At 37.7% G+C, this 22,196-nt stretch overlaps 1 protein-coding gene across 1 annotated transcript in view; it reads right to left on the reverse strand.

Moving 5' to 3' along the window:
- Nucleotides 1-688: 688 nt before the first annotated feature.
- The window catches only part of AGPAT5 (1-acylglycerol-3-phosphate O-acyltransferase 5), a 55,878-nt gene continuing 34,370 nt past the window's right edge, over nt 689-22,196 (reverse strand). The window contains exons 6-8 of the mRNA XM_080617074.1: nt 18,976-19,137; nt 4,899-5,022; nt 689-3,157 (exon numbers count right to left, since the gene is read on the reverse strand). Coding sequence (XP_080473200.1) covers nt 2,932-3,157; nt 4,899-5,022; nt 18,976-19,137 — 512 coding nt within the window. The 3' untranslated portion in view covers nt 689-2,931. The remainder of the gene's footprint in view (nt 3,158-4,898; nt 5,023-18,975; nt 19,138-22,196) is intronic.

Genomic DNA, 22,196 nt, shown 5'->3' on the forward strand with positions numbered 1-22,196 from the left:
CCATTGTGGAACTTGCACATAGTGGTTGTACATATAGTTTATGCATATGAACAGAGTAGTACTTGCATAGAGTGAAATTGCTATGATCAGATGCACTTATGCAGCTGGAAAAACAAGTTTTTGAACATAAAGGTCCCTTTCGGATTTAACACATCACTAAAACTTAGGTGGCATTTGCTGTGGAGACATGCTTTGTGTATTTGTTTGCAGTACCTCTTCCCACTCCCTGGTTGTGCCCAAACTCACCGTCTGTGCAAGGCTGCAGAGCCCCATTCCTGGCCAGGACTCTGCTACTGCACATGAATAAACATTATTAACAAGCAACATGTGGTGCAGGTGTTCATGGGTGAAAAGCTATTGCAATACAACCGACCTGGCCGTGCGTTGCATTGGAACAAGCACAAATCGATTCTAACGCATTTTTTAGCTGCACGGGAAAAGATGACAAAGTTGTTTTTTTCTCATTGACTGCTTCTCACACAAATCCTTCTGCCAAGGACTCAAACTGCACTTGTAGCCTTTTTGTAGGCAGTTCCTGTTAATCAGATTACAAAGATAAAAGTACAGAAAAGTACTGAACAAGTAGACAGGACAGAAAAGTTGAATGAGCATTGGCTCTTCTTATTTTAATGAAGAAATATTTCAAGTTAATATCAGTGCAATTTAGAAATAGCATGTGATACTCCCAATGCCAAATACATCAGCAAATTACAGTTCCAGAAACTTATAAATTAATGGCAAGAAAAAATAATTAAGATTAACAGAGAGAATAAGGTTCAAAATAAACATCCTGTTTGTCTGTTGCACTGCATCGATTATATTCCTGGTACTTAAACAGCAAGAAAGATCTAGTATTTCGTGGTAATTAGGCTGTCCAAAATAGCAGTTATTTTTCTACAAATGAATTAAGCATTTTCCATTTATTTTTGATGTATAATGAAATGTTATTCTTGGCCGTTACAAAGAAATTTAGTCATGTCAGAGTAAAATTTCATTGCATGATTGAAAAATCACACTAACACAGGAACACTGCCTTCTGGTTATACCCACTGGAAACAGCCAGCTGAGAATAGGAAGAACTACATGTGAGCCTATCTGGCTGTTACATAAAATGGCTTTTTTTTTTTTCTTGGTTTCACAGCCTCATAACAATACTGTTTTTCAACATTGTTCCCAGTCATTGTTTTTAAAACAGTTCATCAACATATCCTGAATCAATCACTGATATAAATAACTCCAGTGACAAAATCCATTATGGAAGGATGCAGAACTGCAAACTGAAAGCTGTACCGAATGATTTTAAGGTGGACCTGTAATTACTCTATAAAATTCTGTAAAAAAAGCACCACACAGTAAAAGCAGTATCTTTGATTAACTGGCAATGGTGGAACCTGAAAAACTGAGTCATAATTTTAAGAGACATTAACTCACAAAGGACTCTAATGCAAGACAAATCATACCGAAGCTAGAGAGAGATGCACATTTAAAGCTTGCAAGTGTGATATAAAAATATTCTCTAGTTTTTTAATTTTGACACAGGGAGACCGTTGCCCTAATGGAAGAAGATAAAATACATCCTCTTTCCTACCCCATCGCTGTACGTATATTATTCCCTTGATATCAGGAAATGGCATTTCCCCAACGAAAATACCAGCCATGGGGATCGCAGACTTTCTAGTAGTTAAGGGTTTGTTGATTTTGCTTTTTGAAGTATATTTTCAAGCAGGTGAAACACTGATTGGGTATGAATTTCTTTCACTACGTTGTGGTTTAGTCTACTGCGCAAATCATATACATCAACCCTGTAACTTCAATCCAGCTGCAGTCCTCACTGCCTAGAATGATTTGAGAATTTTGTTTGATGTTACAGCATAGAGATGACCGCCAGATTATGAAACATCAGGCTAAATCAGTTTAGTAGGAGAAGGCACATGCTTCGGATTTAGCAGGAATACCTGAAGGTTCCTTGTTACCATACCCTTACACTCCTGAAGTTACAGTAATTCTGTGCATTACCCAAATGACAGAGTTTGCTTACAGAAAATTGTGAGGTAACAGGAAACTTCTGCTTATGGCACGTACACATGAAAGATCTGTGAGCTCAGCTGAAACTCTCAAGGTGCTAGGGGTAACACAGACACAAGGTAGGCTACAGTCCGGTTACACCAGAAACAAAAACTTAACATTTCATTATACTGCATACATTCCTTTTACACACAAATACAGGGTATGCAAAATAAGCTGTTTGCTCACTAAAATTTGATGTTTTGCCTATGTAAAATACCAGCTAATACTGCCATATAACCAGAAATCATGCACTAGATAAACAGAGCTTCTTCCCCATGAACAGTAGTTCTCAGGAACATTTTATTCTTCTTCAGGTAACAACATCTCATGATTTGCCAGCTTACATAGTCCCTTTTAAAGAACACAGTATTTAGCTAAAACTTAAAAGCAAACTTAAAAAAGAAAAAAAAGAAGTTTATATTAGTTGCGATAGAGCTGGGATAGATGTAACTGAGCTGCTGCAATGCACCAAGGAGTAATGAAAATTCAACATGAATATCAGAAGAATAAATATATACCCTAAATTAATCTCTGTAAATACATTCATAGGTCCACTTAAGACACCCTTATGCATCACTCATACTTCATTGAATCTGCAGACAGAGATGGATGTTAGTTCATGGGGAAAGCAATTTATCACGACTTGGTTTATCTGTCATTATTCCAGCAAAAATCAGTAGCAAATTTGAAAATCTACATTTATTTTCCCCAGACCAACCACACAGAGCCTTAAGTCACAAATTCTACTATCTCCAATGTTCGGTCAATAAGGCTTTATTTACACTTTTTTACTATAAAGTCAGGAAAAAGTTTGGTGCAATGTGCAAGAAAAGACTGCACATTTCACTGGAGACTAACATTTGCTTATGGTTTAATGCTAACCCACAGGCAGCCAATTAAAGTCCCATATAGCCATGTTTTTACATAAAGTTTCCTTCCACATTCTGTCAGAAGCATACTAGCAGTCAGGCCACCTAAGAACAGCAAAGATGGCAAAGTTTTCTTGAGGCTTAGTTTGGAATGAACACTTTTCCCAGGGAACTTATTTCTTCTTTTAGAATCCTTCGCATCATAAAACTCTATTAGTAACCTACAAGCAGACAAAAGGAGATGGTCAAAGTTAAACATTACTGTAAGAAGTTTTAAACAACTCATTTTCATGCAGTAACTGCTTCTAAGCACACATTATGTAATGAATAAGTAGCATCTGTAACAACTTTAAGCGATCAGTATGCTATAAGAATATGATGCATTCAAAGTAATGTTGCTTGTCAGAGTACCCAACCTGAACCCTTGTAAGCAATAAAAGCAGAATTTCTTTGGGGACTAATTTTAAACCCTGAATATAAAAGTTGAAAAGAATCCTCTTCATTCAACATTTAGCAGATAAGCCCAGGGTATTGGGCAATATCATAGGATGAAACAGCACACAGTTAATCATTGAACACCAGAGGAAGAGGAAAAAGTATCTTTATAAAATAAACTAATAAATAACAAGGGTTCCAAGACACTAAATATTTTGGAAACAAAAAGTGCAAAAGTAAAATGTGACTCCACTAGTTTAATAGTAACTTTTTTTTCTCCTATTTTTGAAAACCAGTAATATATGGATTTGAAAATCCTGGGGTTTTGTTTTGAGTATCTCTAATTTCAGCTGACAGACTACGTTGGTCCCAGAAAAGATGTTACAGTCAACAAGAGCCTACAAATGAGACATAGATGACCGGAGTTCAGTTTTGCTGGTCTTAATCAGAAGACTACTAAAGGGACATTAGACAGACTTTTATTTTATGTATCAGTTCCTCTATTTAGTATTTATTTCTTCCTGTATGTACTTTCTGTATCAGATTATAAAATTAAGTTCAGACTTTCTTCCTCTCAAAAGTGAGGAACAGAAAAATTACTTAGTGATCCTAAACTTCTAAGACACCTAGTAACAGTGTCATGTGTACAGATAGTCATGTTAAGTTTTACATGGATACAAAAATCACAGGAAAAATTAATCAGTTTTTTAATTCCATGGAGTTTGAGATAGGCAGAACAATTTTAAAGCAGAAAGTACCTGAAGAACCAGGGAAATTTCTGTCTTACACATGGTATTCAAGGATTTAGATTCAGCTACCTTAAGCTGGACTTTAGTCATGGCAAATTAAACCACTGTCTCTCAAACAATACTTGAAATCCCACATTTAGGCACAAAGTCCTCCTGGAGCACAAGATCCCCCAAGATCTTTTGCATATGCTCACGAGTGACTTATCTGGGGATGCTAGAGGGATCCAGGTACTTTAGTTCTGCCACGATTCAAAGATGGACAGATAAAATTTCTGCTTCACCTGATTTCCCCAGTGAAGGCAGGGAGCTCAGCATTACTTGTGGTTTTATCCAGTTGCTGTCTGATGAAATATGCATAAACAATTCTGTCAGAAGAGATTAGATCAAAACCTTCCCCTCTCTGATCTGACACTGACCGTGAGGTTAGAATCAAACTGTTTTTTTCTTGCTTGCTTACTGCAGGCATCTTACATTCCTGGCTGCACATGACTCAGCTACAAGAAGATAAATAAAGAGTATTCAGAGGAATGAGTTGTACCTGGAACATGGACTCATACCTCTTCAGTCTAAGGAAGGTCTAAAATCCAGGAATCCCAATCTCCTGACCAAAAGATTTAACCACAAGGTCGTTGTACAAAATATGCACAGGAATACCAACAGCATCCCTCTTCAGAGAGCCCTACAGCTTGCACTGCTGGTAACACAGAAATCATGGGTATATCTGTTCATATGGAAGAAATAAGACAGCTTCTTGAAAATTCTGCATATTGCTACTCACTTATCCTTTATTTCAAAACGTTCATGAAGCCACCTTCTCATATACATCTGCTCTTCTGGAATGTCCTTCAGTTCAATTCGATCAATGAAAATATGAACTCTTGGGCACTCCTTGCAAAGAAACTCTAAAAAGAGAGCAAACCAGGAATTAGTTACAAAAACACTGTATGCCATTTATTTGTCTAAAATACACTGAAAATCTGACATAGTGGCTGCAAGTCCCTTGGAAGCCTCACTTCAGTTCTCAAAAGCCTCTCCTCTTCGTGTTTGGATTTTGAGCACTTCACTGAACTTAGGAGACATCTGGCCTACACACTTTTGAAATGGTGCCACATTATCATGTGCAATGTGGAAAAAATTGTCCTAAAATCCAGTGCTTGAACACGCTGCACTTCTACCTCAGCAGCCATTTACTCATTCTGTAATGTGGGATGCAATAACTTTGATGTTGTAAAGTTATCCAGCCTGCCATTTTGATTAAAGTTAGTAATCCTCTTTGCTTGTCCTTTTTGAAATCTAAATTTTGCTTGCTCCTGGATGACAAAATTGGAATTAGAGTGAGTTCCCAAAGTACTGCCAGGAGGAAGCGGGCTTCAGTTTAAGTCATAACCTCTAATTAAAAAGTATAATAGGGCAAAGGACTCAGAACAAAATTCTGCTTTCCATTTTGCACCACTTCACAAATTTGAGGAAATTTGCACAAATTTCCTCAATTTGTCTCCAAAATTTTAGCAAGTGTTAACTACAAACAAACCTCCATTAATCAAATAGCCTTGTGGGATTTCTTACAACAAGTAGTAAAAATACTGCACGTGGGATGAAAAACCTACCAGTATTTGTGTATTTGTAATCATTTGCATTTATTGCAGTATCCATAGCATCCCTGTACAAAGAGATGCCTGATGTGAGGATGGAGGCCTTTGAAATTTGTATAAGCTTCATATTTTGAAAAGGGACCAGAAATGCCTTCCTACAATACAGACAGGCAACAAATGTTACACAGATTGGGTGGTCCCTCTAGGTTGTTGACATTTTTTGGACAGCAGTGCAGATGTACAGGCTTTCTACAAATGTACAGGCCTACAACTGTTACGGGTAACTTGAAGGATGACCATGCAAAACAACTGTTACTGCATGTACATCTTTATTATTGTCTACCAAAGCAGATATCCCCCTATTTGTTCTTCCTCTTTAGAGGAGTATTGATTTTGATGGACTTTGCTAAAAAAGCAGTACTTATCATATACTAGAAATTATCTTAAAAGAATTTTAAAAGCATGAAAATACCTTTGTGCATTGTAGAGGGGCAGGGAAGGAAAAGAGAAAAAGAAATCAGTAAAGTCTTAAAGCATTTTGATGCTGAAATCTGTAAGGTGCTGTGCGCATTTGGCTAGTCCTCAGGCAAAGAGTCCTTTACTGAACCACACCACAGTGTGAAGGGAGCAACATGGCCCACGCATCAAATGAAGAAATGGCTGAGGGCTCTAACCAGGAACAAGTTCACCTCTTTGCCATGGAGTACCAAACACAACTGCTGCTAGAAAGTTTCTGGTTAAACAGTCTCCTAGCTACAGCTATTAGATGGCAGGCACTCCAAGTACTAGTTAATGCGCAATGCTTTAACTAACTACAAAGAAATCAGCATTCATGTATCTGAAAGCAGATTTTTCCTCTTGCTTTTAATTGGAAGAAAGGATTTTCCAGGTCTGTTTCTCTGAGGATACTATCCAGGCCACTATATGCACATCATTCACTGTATGAGCACCTAAAAGCATACTATTAATATTTTAAAATGACAGCTGTTTTATCCATGTCTTAAACGCTTAATAACATTCACTGATGTACAAATCCTCTTTTTGAGTGGCATTATCTATTAAGTGGAACATTCTAAAAATATGCAAAACTATACCTAAAAAACAAAAGCCCAGAAACCATATGATAAGTCTTTTTTCCACTAGTCTTCTATAAAAACCATCTATGCTATGCATATTCAGCTAGAGCTGAAGATCTAGCTTTAAAAAAATGTTTGCAACATTCTGTGCAATGTACAATGTATGCTTCTTTTGCTTCATAGGGCATAGGTTCTGTATAGGAACAAACAACTCTTTCCTGACGTTATTCATCATCTCAGTTGTAACTGATTAAGGAAAATTATAAACAAAGCCAAATTCTAAGTTGGATGAGACAGCATTAATAGCCATACGGTATTTTTAAAACTAATGTTATGCTGCTTAAAAAAATGCTGATATTTGGTCATTTAAAGAGGCAACCACTACATCAATGTTGTATCAATAATCAGCTCTAGTTAACAGGAATAAGACATAAGTATTTCAAAAGAAACACCTTTCCCCAGCAAAGCTGAAAGGCAGCAACTTTACAAATCTGCTTATGAAAGAAAAAAACTGAACAAATAGCCAAGCATGGCTGCATGGTAGAATTCCAAGGCCTTCTACCTTATGCCCAAGTTCCAGTGTATATTGATTCTTACTACTTCCTGCACTGGTCATCTTTGACCAGTCTAAATCAAGTCCCCATATATGAAGATCCTGAAACTTTGTCTTAATTTCCTACCTTTGTAAATCCCAGTGCTCTTCTCTACAGCTTTACTCTCTGTTGCAGTTTAAGACTTAGTACAGCCTCCTCATAGGCTATGTGATTTGCAACTGCAGGTGCTCCCCTAAAGAGGATCAGGATTCCCACCCTTTGAGTCAAGGCCATTCCAAAGCCTGGGCATCCAGGACAACTGCAGATGACACTGTAACGCATGCACTCAAGCTAGTCAGGGAATCTGACTCGTCTTTAATTACCCAGTTGATGTCAGAGTTTAATTTAACTAATCAAATTTATTTTTTTGTTTCAGATGCATAATGTCACCGCAATTACATTAAGAAGACCAGTGGGTAAGAACAATACATTAAGAAGTTTTTGAGAAGAAACAGCTGGATTTTATCACCACAACCTCTAAAGGTTTGTGGTGGTCCCATGACCCTTAACTTCATATCAGCTTAACTCCCAAAAGACTTATGTAATTAAGCTAAGAAACAAAATCTTATTGAAGCAATTTATTATGTGCAAATTACATCCAACTTCAGGCCTTAAGGCAAGCATCTGACAGGCTTTTCAGACCCCTAAACTTGCCAGAATTTGTTATAATTAACAGCAGGGAACAAGCAAGCCTGAACTTCCCTTCAAAAGACCAAACACAAGTCCGAATCATACATTATAATCAAATACTATATTAGTCTATCAAGACCCGCGTATGATTTGGGGTAAATGAACACTAAACTTGTGTGGGAGCCAAGTGGACTGACTTTCGTGTGGGAAATAATTTCCTAATAAAGCTTTCTATCTGGCTAAATAACAGATACAAGTATAGAATGTGTATAAGGCTTCTAGTGATTCACACGGACACAGGACTGAAGGAGTCAGTGCAGAATTAGGAGTAAAGAACAGCCTCCAAGAGAGGAATGGGATCCACAGAGCTTTTAATTAATATTTGGGAGGGTGTTCTGCTTGCTGGGCTTTCCACAAAATTCTACCAGTTTTCAACTTCTCCACTTCAAAAGCTGATTAATTCTCTTTTAAATTATCAGCATTACCAGGGAAAGTAAGGGAAAGGGAGACACTCCAAGCATAGACATACCTATAACTGAGAAGGGACATACAAATGGCCTCAGGCAATCTTACCCCTTAATGCTACCACAGAAGTTCATTCCAAATTATCTGCCTTGCCCCTTAAGAAAGTTGTGACAGTGGCATTACACTTCAGCAGATATTCCAGTTTTCAATTACTAATGAAGGCTATTTTTATATGCACTTTAAACACGACAGCATTAAAGTAGCTCAGATTTCAACCTCCTACGTCTGCTCTTTTACTGCAATGTAATTATTGCCAAAGTCCTTAAAAATTAAGAAAGGACAAACTGAAGCCTAAAATAGTCATGTCCACTTAAAGAGCCCCCCTGTTCTCTCCTAGTTTAACAGATTTCAGTAATGTTTCTGATAAATTGAAAGCAATATCACAAGAAACTGAGATCTGAATAATGTATATTTATTCTAAGTAATGAGTATTTCAAATGTGTAAGAATATCTCTTCAGTAACAGAACAATTGCCTGTTGTGGTGTGCATAGTTTCACAGAGAAAACCATGATAGCAAAGACATTCCTCTCCGAACTGTAGATGCTTTCTGCACTACAGAAAAATTAATTTTTCATTAGTCTGGACTTAAGCGTTTAGCTACCAAAGCAATTTGTAAACCATCTCCTTCTTAAAGAAAGAAATCCCATCTCTCAACTTCCCTTTACCGCTTCCTTACACCAAATTAACAATCAATAGGCGAAACAAACATAAATTCAATTGCTGAGTTGTTTCTTAGCTTCGTGCTTTCTATTACTTCAAGTTGAACTGACAGGGAACTATTTCACGGCTTGCTCTAACAAAATAAACCAGTGTTACAGCAAAACAGCACTAGATGGAAAGCAAACATCCAGGGTACAGCAAAGGTTGTTTAGATGGGTTAGCCTGAGGAGCAGTGGAGAAGCAAGCAGCTGGTACTGCTGGTAGGGAAGCATGGAGGGGATATTGTTCAGCCAAGATTGAAATTTGCAGCCAGGAGACAAGCCAGGGACCTGAGGAATCACACTCCCAGAAATGCTGCCAATCCCCTGTGCGAGGCCCAAGATGCACACATACATCAGAGCCTTCACACATGCATGAGGGGCACAGCACAGAGAATAAGCACCTTAGAAGCTGGGGGATATTTTGAGATGAGAAATTGGATGCACCTGAATCATTAAGCTGGGGTGCTGGCAATGGAAACTGAACAAGAGAGCATTTCAACTCACAGCTGGGGAAAGCTGAAGGTCAGAAAAAGCAGCCTGTTCAGATGGAGGTAATATATGAGGTGGATGTGGCTAAAATTCAGTGTGAAGGCAAAACTCAGAAGTGCATCTGTACCAGTGTGAGAACACTAAACATGAAGACAGAAGAACAAGAATTATAGGCACCAAGAGATTACCCCTGTAAAGCAGGTATCTCAGTGACCTTGAAGGAGCATGCAATGTTACCAGGTTACCAGACTTACAGGAATGACAGAATAGGATCTATAGGTGAGGGAATGGTAGTGTGCAAGAAACTTTACATAATAGCTTTATATAATGAGGATAGAGAACCACAAGGAAATCGTTGTGGGTGGGAAATCCAGACTAATAAAATATATATTAGACAGAGAGATACTAAATGACTCCCTGATAAGTTTGATAATAGTGGCCAGAAACTGTGAAGGCAGACTGAAAGCTGCAAGCTCAGGACTGATAAAGGCAGCTGGAATTTCATACTTCGCTATCAAACTGCATCGATGCTTTATCAGGATGAGGTATAGAAGGGAGGAAAAAAACCCCAAACTAACCCAAGCCAGTCAACCAAAAACACTGGAGAAAAAGATAAAAAGTTGCTTCCTGGAACAACTGTTAGCAAAACCCTCAAGAAAATATGCCATTCTGATGCGGTCTTGAGTGGTGCACTGTGTTAGTGAGAACTGTTCTGAAATCACAATGAAATTAATTTCAGCACTGTAGAGAAAGAGTCTTAATGAATTCAGCACACAAATGCAGAATTAAAGGAACTATGTAATGGGGACGGTGAGGGAGGCAGTGTCCAAACACCCTAACAGAAACAGTCCAAAAGGAAGCAGCCTACAGGCTGTTAAAAAAAACCCCTAAATACCAAACCTCAGAAAAGCTTGTGTTAGAAACCCATGTAAAAAGTGGATAACACTACAAAAGATGTTGTCTGGGTGAGTCTGAAACCCACCTGTATAGCTTAATGGGAAAATTAAGGAGGCTACCACTATTATGGTCCTATCTTGTCTACTCTGAGGAATGGCAAGCTTGTGCAAATAAGGAAAACCCAGAAAATTACCCATGCCAAATATAAACACAAAATTAAGAAGAATGAAAAGGAGCTTGAAAAAGCAAAGCATACTTTAACAAGTATTTTTTAACTTTAAAAGCAGTAAAGCAGCTAAGGCACTGGTGGGACTGCTGGATGACAAAGGTGTGAAGAGCAGCACTTCCATGCAAAAGAAGCTCAAATATTTGTTTGCATTATTCTTTCTTGCTGAAAATGTTTGATTCCTACACCCACTGCATTCTTTGCACCAGATCGCTTAAAGAAACTAGATCAATAAGTAAACAGACAGAAAGTATTAGACTAAATAAACAACTTGGATGTCAGGAAGTCACCGAGACCAGAGAGCATTCATCCCAAAGCTCTCAAATATGGAATTTAAAAACAAAGATGTATAACCTATCATCACAAACAGCCATTGTGCCAGGAAAATGGGGAGTTTCCCTTCTACAAACGAGAGCTTTAGAGATGATGCTGGAAATACAAACCAAAGAGTCTTACATCCCTGGATAAGACAGCAGGATTTGTAATAAGATTGCTAAGCACAGAGATAATCACAGTCTTTTGGAAAAGAGTTGGCATGGATTCTGTAAAGGGAAATCCTGTCTCACCAATTTGCTGGATTTCTACATCAGTGTCAAGATGCAAGGCGGATAAAGCGGATTCACTGGACATGACATATTTGAATTTTCATAAAGCCTCTGACAGGGTTCCACACTGAAGGCTATTAAAGAAATTAAGATGCCATGGGATTAGAGGAAATGTTTTATAGACCGAAAGCTGCTTAAAGGAGAAGCAGCAAATGGAAGGACTTAATGGTTGCTTTTCAGGATGGAAAAGACCCAGGAACTGGGGTCCTCCAGGGATCAATGCTAGATTTTGCTCTGTGTTATGACTGATGAGCTGAAGAAGGGAGCAAACAGTGAATCTGCCAGTTTTTCACATCTTTTTCAGAAGATCCTAAGCTTTTTTTGGTAGTCAAATGCTGGCTAAACTCCAAAAGGACCTCAAAGCTGAGCAAATGGTGAAAATGTGGCAGCTGAGCTTCAGCATAAACAAACATGGAGGAAAAAACCCTGAAACCCTGATTACACGATGCTCAACTTGCAGTTGGTGGTACAATTTGGGAGTTGCTGATGCTTCTTTGAAACCATCTTCTCAATTGTGCAGACCCCCCCCAAATCAGCATCAGGAAGCACCAGGAAGGACACTGAGAACAGGGCAAAGTGAGTCATTTCACAGATACATAAAAAGACTGTGAATCCATATTTTAAATATTGTGTGCAGTTCTGGTCTCTTTATCTGAAGGAAGATGTAGTAGGCTCAGAGAAGGCCAACTAAAACATTTAAGGAGAAAAAGCACCTGCATTACAAAGAAGGAGAGATTAAAAAGGCTGAGTTTTCAGTTTGAAGAAGGGAAACAGAGGGAAGGCTATGATAGCTTAAAAAAATATATATATATAAAAAAGGAATCCTGAAGACAGCAGGCAGGAACTACAGCTCAACAAATCCTGCAAACTCAAAGGTAAATAATCACATTTCTGTGCCTTCCTGAAGATTCCCAGATATAAGAATCTTTTAAAATCATTATTAGAAAATGGCATAGAGGTTTTCTATACTGGTATTAGCACTGAAGAGCAGCAGGGTGTCATTGTGAGCTGTTTTGCTGAAACAAGGTGGTATTTGATGAAGACTCATAGTACTTGCACATTATAGTTCACTGAAACATCCTTCAAGTGGCTTTAATTTGTTATTCTAACAGATGCATTCTGGCCTTTGTACTGCTCTGTAACAGTCTGTGAATATTGTACGTTGGCCAAGTTAGCAGGAGGTTTCCTGCAAAAGCATAACAGTTTTGTTCAACCAGACTGCCAGCAACAGAACTGGGAACAGATTAGGTCTGTGGATTGCGTCTAAAATTCATCCCCACACTGGTAACTGAAAAGGATTAAATTTAGGAGATATCTGCGTCTTCCTTGAACCATTTTTAGTTTCAGAAGTGGAAAAAAAAAAAAGTTGAAATATGCAGTTAATAAAAAGGCAAGAAAAGATACAAGGATTGGACCAGTTCAAAACAATGCTCTAGCAAATAAACAGGATCTGTTAGGAACTATGCCAGTACTGCTAGTATTGATGCTTTTGCTGTTTCTTCAGCCAGTGTGTTTTGATAAACACAGAACAGTACCACGAACAGAGTAAAAGGACTATGATGCGCAAAAAAAGCAAAAATAAACACAGGCTCTCAAAGCAGCAACATATTTCTGGCCAAATCTGACAGCATGAAGAAACTAACGTTGTTTTTGTTATCCTCAGGGTCTAGATACACTTTTGCATAAAGATCAGGAGTTCCCCAGGCTGTTGTACATAAATGCTGCCTGGCAAGCGGAATGCTTCCTCTCACATGTGCATGAGGCCCAGGGTGCAGGGTAATTTTATAAATCTCCAGTGTAAATACTTTCAAAAGCCTCTTTGTGTAGCAGAGGTTTTCTGACGACCGTGTATATTCTGATCACAAATTCCCAAAGGGAAGCTAGGATACCTAACTTCAGTAGGAGCTACTTGAGAGTAACTGAGACACAAAAGGTCCTAGTTTATAATCAGAGGAACAAACACTGTGAGCTTGAAGGGATGCTGAAAGTGGTTTTTATCTCCATTGAGGAATATCACAAACACACAAATGCAGGTGTTCAAGGCCAGGCTGGACAGAGCTTTGGGTGGCATGGTTTAGCAAGAGGTGTCCCTGCCCATGGCAGGGGGGTTGGAACTTCATGATCTTAAGGTCCTTTCCAACCCTAACTATTCTATGATTCTATGTGTGTCAGTGACTTGGGAAAAGGAAGAATTATTTATACTTGCCTTATTCTTACATTCCTCCTTAGACATCCAAATTTGGTTGTTGGTAGAGACAAGAAACTGGGCTACAGGGACTCCATGTATAGTCATCTTTATGTCTTTGTTTTGAGATATGCAAAGAAACAGAGGTGCTACTCATGCTCAGACTGACCTTCATTTTATTTAATTTTTGGAACCCTATGAGAAACTACAGCAAGGCCTGCATACATTCCCATAAACTGATGCTATTCATCAGTGAAATGTTATTTTGAAGCAGAAATACAATGTTTAATTGTTACCGTATTAAAATATTTTGCTTTTACCCAGGCCATCCTTATCTGCAGAATATTGATGCGTATGTCCACATCTGTGTTCAAAGTGCCATTTCAAATAAGCCATCCACAAATTAACAGATAGGCTTTCATGTTATTTGAACTGATTTCAATAGGAAATTACACGGGTTCTAAAATGACAGATCTAGTCCTACGGAAGACAGGTGAAAATACGTTCAGTTTAAAATACAATGACAGTTTACTGTCATCACTCTGTGGTACCTGATGAAATCATGTTATTTAAAAAGTTGTATTTTAATATTTTAAACAAAATAAAATCACTGTTTTCCTTTAAAGGAAAAATGTGTGAGAGAATACCACAGAACTGTATAGCCAACTAGTGTTATCAAAATTCCTCCGAATAGTTCAGTGGAAAATTTACATTTTGAAATATGAAAGGCAGTTACTTAAATTTTGCTTGAACAGATACAGAATGACAAGTTCTTGATGGAAGATTTACTATACATATTAAAAAGCCATCCCACACTTGATGCAAATATCACCAATGCTGATGTCCAGCTCAGCTCTAATCTACACCCTTTGTTTGTTTGCTCTAAAGTAATTGCCATTTAATTTTCAATATTCTTTCATAAAATAAGAACATGACAGATCTGAACAGTCTATTAGTAATTTCATCACCATACATCTTACTTTGGAATGTTTTATGTTCCTCTTACTATCAGTTTATTAATTTAGCTTTGTAATTCTTTCAACATATCTATAACCATGTGCTTGTTATTCTTTGGACCTTGAAAGACAATGGATGTGATCAAATTTAGGCCACAGTCCAGGCAAAGACTGGTTTCTATTGCTCTAGTTTCTTTTCTATTGTCCTATACTTCACTGTCTAATTGGGTCCCAACAAAAGTGCAAGCTTTTGGAAAAGTGTAATTTCCCTAGGGAAGTTAGGCCAGTCTGACCTCCTCAAATTGTACCGATCAAAGTGATGTACGGATTTTCATAAATGCACATACACATGCTTTCAAAGTGTTTGTTCTGGAATTGATATACAGCAGAGTAAATAATTCTCAGGAATTCCTCTGACTTCTTTAAGACAGAGTCTACATGTACTTGCTGTTTTTATTCAGTGTTTATCATTGTCACATGCTGCTATTTCACACACTCTTTCATCTACAATGGCCAGATAAATACCATCTGGTTATGCTAAAGCCTTCAGGCAGAATAATAAAGATGTAGATGTGTACATAATGCTCTCAGGTGCAAGAATGACAGCAGTTCCCACGTCCCACAAGACCTGCTCCTTAACATCAGGCAAAGCTGGATGTGAATGCTTAGGACATTCATTCAGAAGGGAGAAAACTAGGTTCTCCTTCTTTGTTCCCAAGCTTATTTCTACTTTTTACTTAATGACAATGTAGTAAAACAGTATCAACAAATCCAGCACAAGAGTTTCTCCCCCTCCTTTTCCCTTCTAAATAGTTCTTACAGAATTCAGTACCTGAGATGCACTTCAGCTGTACCCCACAGCACCCATATGATTTGCATTTTATTCTAATGGCCACAAAGAAATACTGACTAGCAGCATCATCTTCCCTAAGTAGGACCATCATGTTCTGCCATCAGTGATCTGGACAAACCACTTTCAGTAGTGACAGGGGAGAAATCTGTGGGAAATTGCTATTCTTTGGAAAGGCTGTCATGTGCAGGTTAAGCTTCCACCGGAAACATACCAAGATCCAAGCTTGTTGGAACGAAAAGGAATGAATAATGAATAAATGGTAGGAAAAAGATTGCATCCATTGGTCACAACTGGATGTGAAGCAATAGCAGAAAGCAGCATTCCTGTCTAAAGTTAATAAGATCCCTGTCTTAAAACCTAATCTTAGTCCCTGTCTCAAGACTAATCAAATTTGATTCCTTCTAAAACAAACAACTTGCAGCTGGGAAGTGCCAACAAAACATTAAAATGCATTAATAGTGACAAAAACTTCAACACATTTGAAAGGATATACTATAATAATTTGCCTGTTCTAAAAAGGTACCACATTATCAGATGTGCCTGGCATTCCTTGCAGAGCACTGATGCAGGAAGGATGTGAATGTCTATATTGCAGCTACTAGTATACTGTGTTTTGATTTAATCTTGTTGAGCATGTCAACATTATGATATTTAAGCTCATGGGACTTAAGAAAACCCGAAATCCAATTTTGCTAAGAAAAGCTATTTACATTAGGAGTTCCATAAACCTAAATTTAAAATGTAATCAATTTTTTCTTCAAGACTTTTTCCCGTTTACAGTTTACTGAGACAATTTCTCAGATAAAGCTGGTAGTACTACTCACAGTCACTAAAACGTTTCTTTTAACCTGCTCTGTTTACTGCTGGAGACAGCAGCCAAGAACTAACCACATCCTTGGTAAGTATGGGTTTCTCCAGAAGTGGCATGGTCTCTTCTGAGGAATTGAGATTTATGGAACTAAAAGTAGAATGCATTTCAAGAAACACATTATATCTGTGTGGAATTCAGATTTCATTCACATGGGAAATGTCATACTATGGGAAATACAGTCCTCAAGTAAAGTTGTGTTTATCACAAGTTTGTTTTCCATGCAATAAATTTCAATCACAGTTGCAAGATTGAAAAAGACATGTCAACCTTATCTTTTAAAAATTACCAGGATTGCATTGCCATTTTATTCCGATGAGAATGCAAACCAAAATTCTCATTCAGCACAGACACGAATATAAAATATTCATATGAAATGCACACATGAAAGTGACATTTTATAACTCAGTACTGTAAAAGAGCAATAATGCTAAAAAATGTCAAATGCATAACAATGTGTAATTTAATTCTTGTTGTATTATATTCCCAAACAGACCAATTGTTGGATTTCTGCATAACAAATGGTGAAATGATCTTCACCTCTTAGAACAGAAATTGTTTTTCTTCCACTTTGTGTCTGGAGGGCCTAAAAGAATGACAATTACGTCCCACATTGTAATTTTTAAAGGGTCCCTAATCTATATAATTTATATTATATGGAATATGTGTGACTGCCACAATAGCATGGAATGCGCTGGATGGATATTTCATTTATCTGCTTGGTAACGGGTAACAACTGGTTGGCTACACTTCATTCTGTATTACTGCCTTTATTTTTACCCAAGGTTGAGATAGTAATAACCCCAGCCTTAACAATTAGGGTGCCTGAAAGAGATGCCTGGACTGCCTGCTGTGGAGTCTCCAAAAGGCTGGTTGTGGAGTAGCCACCCCAGACCATCTGATTACCACTTGACACCGGAAACAAGAAACAGCCAACAGGGAAATTCAGTTTGTTGGTTCCCTTTCCATAATTATATCATGCTTCATGCAAACTGGAGGGTTCAATAGGTGAAAAGGTCTTACCAGGAATTTGAACATTTGCCATCTTATCATTAGCTAATGACAATTTAATAGTTTAATTAACCAGCAGGCAGTGAGAAATCCAGCATGAGAGTGGTTGAAACTGCCTAATAATTAAGTCATGAAACAAGATATGCTGCAGGGAAGGAGAAACAATCCTATTTGTTTTGATGGGGGTCTTGAAAAGGGTTGGGTGACAGGACAAGAGGGAGGTTGCCTAGTCTTCAAAGGTCTTTAAGAAGGTCATAAGGTATTAAAAAAACCTCTAACATTAAAGACTTTAATAAAATCTGCAAAATCAAGCTCAAAAGAAAATTATAAATAAAAAATGTGAAATCATAAAAGGCGCTTGTGATATTTAACAAAAAAACCAGCCTGCTGGGAACAAAACGGACTTAAAATAAAACCATTCTAAGACCTTACAGTATAACACAAGTGGTGAGTTAATACAGTGTGTTAACAGTTTTGTTGCTCACATATACAGAAGAATTTTAAATAAGGTGAAACTGTAAAAATACATACACAATTACAGAACTTCTAAGCAACAAGGACCTGAAAGAGTTCATGTGAACCCTACACCACCTGAAGGAGTTACATGTGCTAACGAAGTGACATTGAAACAACCACACTGTGAACTATTCTTAGCAGCAGTAGGAACAAGTCCCAGGATACCAGGCCAGCCAAGGAGTGGGGAGTTAGTTAAGAAGTTCCCTGCAGGTCCCTCAGCCAGCACCGATCCCTTGCCCCAAAGTATCTGAAAGCTCTGTGGAACTACTGCAGTTTTTTTCCCCCGATTGCTATCAGTAATGCAAAAGACTCAGAAGCACCACTTTGAGGTAAGAAGTAACAGACAGTCATGGCTGAGTAACACATCAACTACAAATGGAAAGAAAGATGACATCTAGCCCTCCAGTGTAGTGCAGGTAAATTAATTATTTAAACGAATAAAAACAGAAAAGAAGAAAAATCAATCCACCACCAAGCATAATTAAAAACCAGCAAACCTTGAAGCTCTCTGCCCTAGAGCTCCCCACAACAGAAACCCCAGAACTTATTTTCTGGTTACTTAATTACGCAAGAAACAGATACTGATTTCCCTCATTCTCTTAAGGGGTTTTATGTGGTTTAAAATGAAGTGAAGCTAAGTTGCACAAAATGCTGTGAGGTGTTTGTGAAGTTAGTAGGTATGTGTAATATTACTAGGTATGTGTACTGTTACTACACCTTTTCCCTTTAAAACACATGTATTTCAGCAATTGGATGAAACGTACACATATGTAGCACAACAGAGACAAAGAGAGAGAATTTATAATGACGTCAAATCCTAGTGCTAGAAGAAATATGAAGGTAAATGTCACCTACTGCCTACGGTCCCAAGTTCATTTTAACACCAAAGAGCACTTGTATGCAGAATTTGGAAATATTCTATGGAAATATTTTCTGCATGGAAGAAGGAAGGGAAGGGAAGGAGAGGGCAGGAATGTTACAGGTAGCTATTGTAAAGCTTAGTCACTAATGAACACTGCCCTACCAAAGTATGGTAAGATGGCTGAAGCACTGTGGAGATTATCTTCACAGCATTATAAAGTACCTGAAATTGGTTCAGTGTATTAACAAACATATGGCTGCAGCACTCACCTGTCATAGATGGTGCCAGTTTTCTTTGCCCTTTGTGGTCCACAGTACCTTCATAAGCTACAGTCACATCATACACTGCATCCAGATAGTCTTTCATCGTGTCAATAGCTACGTGAGTTGCTTTCACGCGTGGTGTTAGTACATGCTTTAGTATAGCAAGTCCTAGAGGGGGGAAAAAAAATCAATTATAGTGAAAGTAAATTTGACTACATTCACAAAAGGAATATCATGCGAAGGAACTTCAGCACCCAACTCAGAATCACAGGGGGTTTATTTTTAATCTCAATTCTCAGTCGAGAGAGAGAGTGTGCATGTGTGGACACTGCATATGCTCTACCAAGCACATGTACAAGATGAAACAGAAATCCTAAAGGATATTAATGACAAAAAGGCTGCTCAACAGAGAAGTCCTTTTTACAGCTCCTGCTCTTGAAGCAGTGATGGTTTTAACGTGGCTCACAAGTGTAAGTGCTCATGAGAGCACTTCTCTTTCCTGTTTATGTTTGTCCATCTGAGGTAAAAAAAAAAAAAAAAGGGAGAAAATTAACCCAGAAATACTAAATGCACAGGACATCACCTCCTGAAATTCTCTATCAGAAACAGATTTGGTAAGTGAGGAGTAAGCACAGATAATTTTAAGCACACCTAAAGCCCATCCAGCATTTACTTGCAAAGCACAAACCAATTTTGTCTACATACTGAATCCTAATACTGCCCTACGGTAACAAAGAAGCAGTTGTCTTGCACTACATGTGCTTAAACAGGATGCTACATTTCTCCAAAGCTACCATGCTATCAGAAATTTCAATGTGTTTTGTTATTTTCTCTATAGATTCTAGCTTGCAATGGCTTGTTGGTACAGAAAACGGGACATTCCATTTTACCCTTGCAGCTGTTTTACTTTTCTGCCTACTTGTTCCTGCTGCTGACCTTGTATTGATCTGGCACCTCCCTCCCACCAGCTGACTGAACTCACCACCCCAGTGGAAAACTGAGGAGGGAGGGGAAAATATAGCACTGAGAACCAACAGCAAGGAAGAAATCCTCTTATGTTTCTCTGTGAACAGCCTTTTACAATTGACTTGGCTGCTAACAAATCCATAGTCACAGAAATCAGTTGCAGTCTTCAACCATCCAGGCCAAGACACAAGAGATGGTACATCAAAGACACAAGAATGCTAGGTCTAACAGCACTCCGCAAGTCTTAACAGTATTTCATACCCATGTTTGCTTCAGCTGACCACTTCCACTTAGAGCATACTTAAAAACATTCAAATACACTGGGCTCAAAAGTACAAACTTCATTCTATTTCCAGAATTTTAATATACAATGATTTTCAAAATGAAAACAAACAAAAAACCCCAAACCTTTTCATGATCTGAACACAGCTCTTCCACACTTTCTTGAAAGTGCTTCTAGGAAATAAAAGCATATTATGCAAAAATCTTTCTCAAAGAGAAGTATCAGAATAAAAAGCCAATTATTCCTTTCCAGCCTTATTTTTCATTGCCTTACTCTTCAGCCCATTTTTAAAGAACCATCCATTGGTGCTAGTGATTCCTGTTAAATGAAACAGAAATTTTTCCAAACCAAAGTAGTGTGGTATTGCTTTTGATATCTCTGTGCATGCAAAATCCATTCAAAAGATATTATGTCCTGATTTTGTACTGAACATCTCTCCCTTGTTGGGCAAAGCATACTTTGATCTGAAGTTAGTCTGTAAGTCTAACATTTTTAGAGCTGAAAATTTCTGTATAAATGATTATCTTGATTTAACATTTGCTAAGAATCACCTTGTTTGAGCACAGAGATAAAAAGTTATTTACTAGCAATTCTTCTGAAGTCATTGTTTACCAGCAACAGCGATAACTGTCTACGTAAAATGTTATATGGATTATACAAATACTTTGAAGCATAACATGGTGGTAGTGTTTTCTTAACTTGTGAACTGTTACATCAAATAGCTAATTATGTTATGTTTCCAAATGTTTACTCTGTAAATGAAGCACTGAATATTATAGTGTGGTGTCAACGATGATGTTAGTGTGGACATTACACTCAACACAACTCTTGTTGAGCCAAATTCCCAAACATATTCTAAAAACACTGTCATTCTTTTCCTGCCCAACTCATCATCACCTTACCCAAACTGTTATTGTGGGGAAGAAAAATGGAAAACAAGCTTCAGTGAGAACTGAACCCTCTAGATTAATTCATTTAGGTATTTAAGACTATTCTGTCCTGAGTTTTTTGAATCCATGGGCAGTTTTGGTGGTTAAGATGGTCAGTCACAATCTGTGAAGCGCAACTGTGTAATAAGCCTCACTTACTCCATGTGCTACCAGTGAACTCTTGAAGGTTTAAGTACAAAATGAATATGCATCTCATTAAAATCAATAACTTCCATAATCCATTATTCAGAAACACTCCGGTAAATGACAAATATGCAGCACATCAGGAGTTTAGCACATCCTTTTAAATAACCTGTTTTATAAAAACATTAACCACACATTCTTGCAATTACTTGATGATCTTTGCTAAAATCAACATAACAGAATTTAAACCCAAGTAGTTATAGTATAGTTACCTTGGCAAGCTGCCCGCATCCAATTCACAAAACACACTGTGCTTAAACTGTTTTTAATGTTGTGCAATACTAAGTTAGGACTCTTTGTCAAAGTATTTGAGGTCATGAGATTTTATTTTAAATGCCAAAGAAAACGAACTAGATGTCTAATAATGCAATACTCTTACCTTAAAATGGTATAGCTTTGCTGTTGTTAGCTAACTTTCAAATGATAAACACATTTAAAAAATATGAAAATAATGTGAAAATCTGAAGAAATACAATGAGCAATGGCACTTCAAATATTATCTGTTTACTAGACTACAGCAAGATGCTGAATAACTTCAGAAAGTCTGCAAGAAAGCTGAACAAAATAAAGTAAGGTTTTAGTTTCGGATGTACAAGGGCCCAAATTATTATCATCTATAGAACTGATTTTTTTATCTAAACACAAAAGAACAAAAACCACCAAACAAAATTTATCTAACCTCTCAGAGTGAAGTTACATGTATAATAGCTGAGTACAACTTGACAGAGAAGACTGCTCTTTCTCTTTCCTTCACGCAGGCCAAAAACTCAGAGAACTGTTCAGTGTAGGCAGGTCATCTACATTTTCACGCTTGGACTCCACTGGTCATATTTGTACCCCGGACG

This window comes from Psittacula echo, assembly GCF_963264785.1.
Source record: "Psittacula echo genome assembly, chromosome: 4".
Taxonomy (NCBI): domain Eukaryota; kingdom Metazoa; phylum Chordata; class Aves; order Psittaciformes; family Psittacidae; genus Psittacula; species Psittacula echo.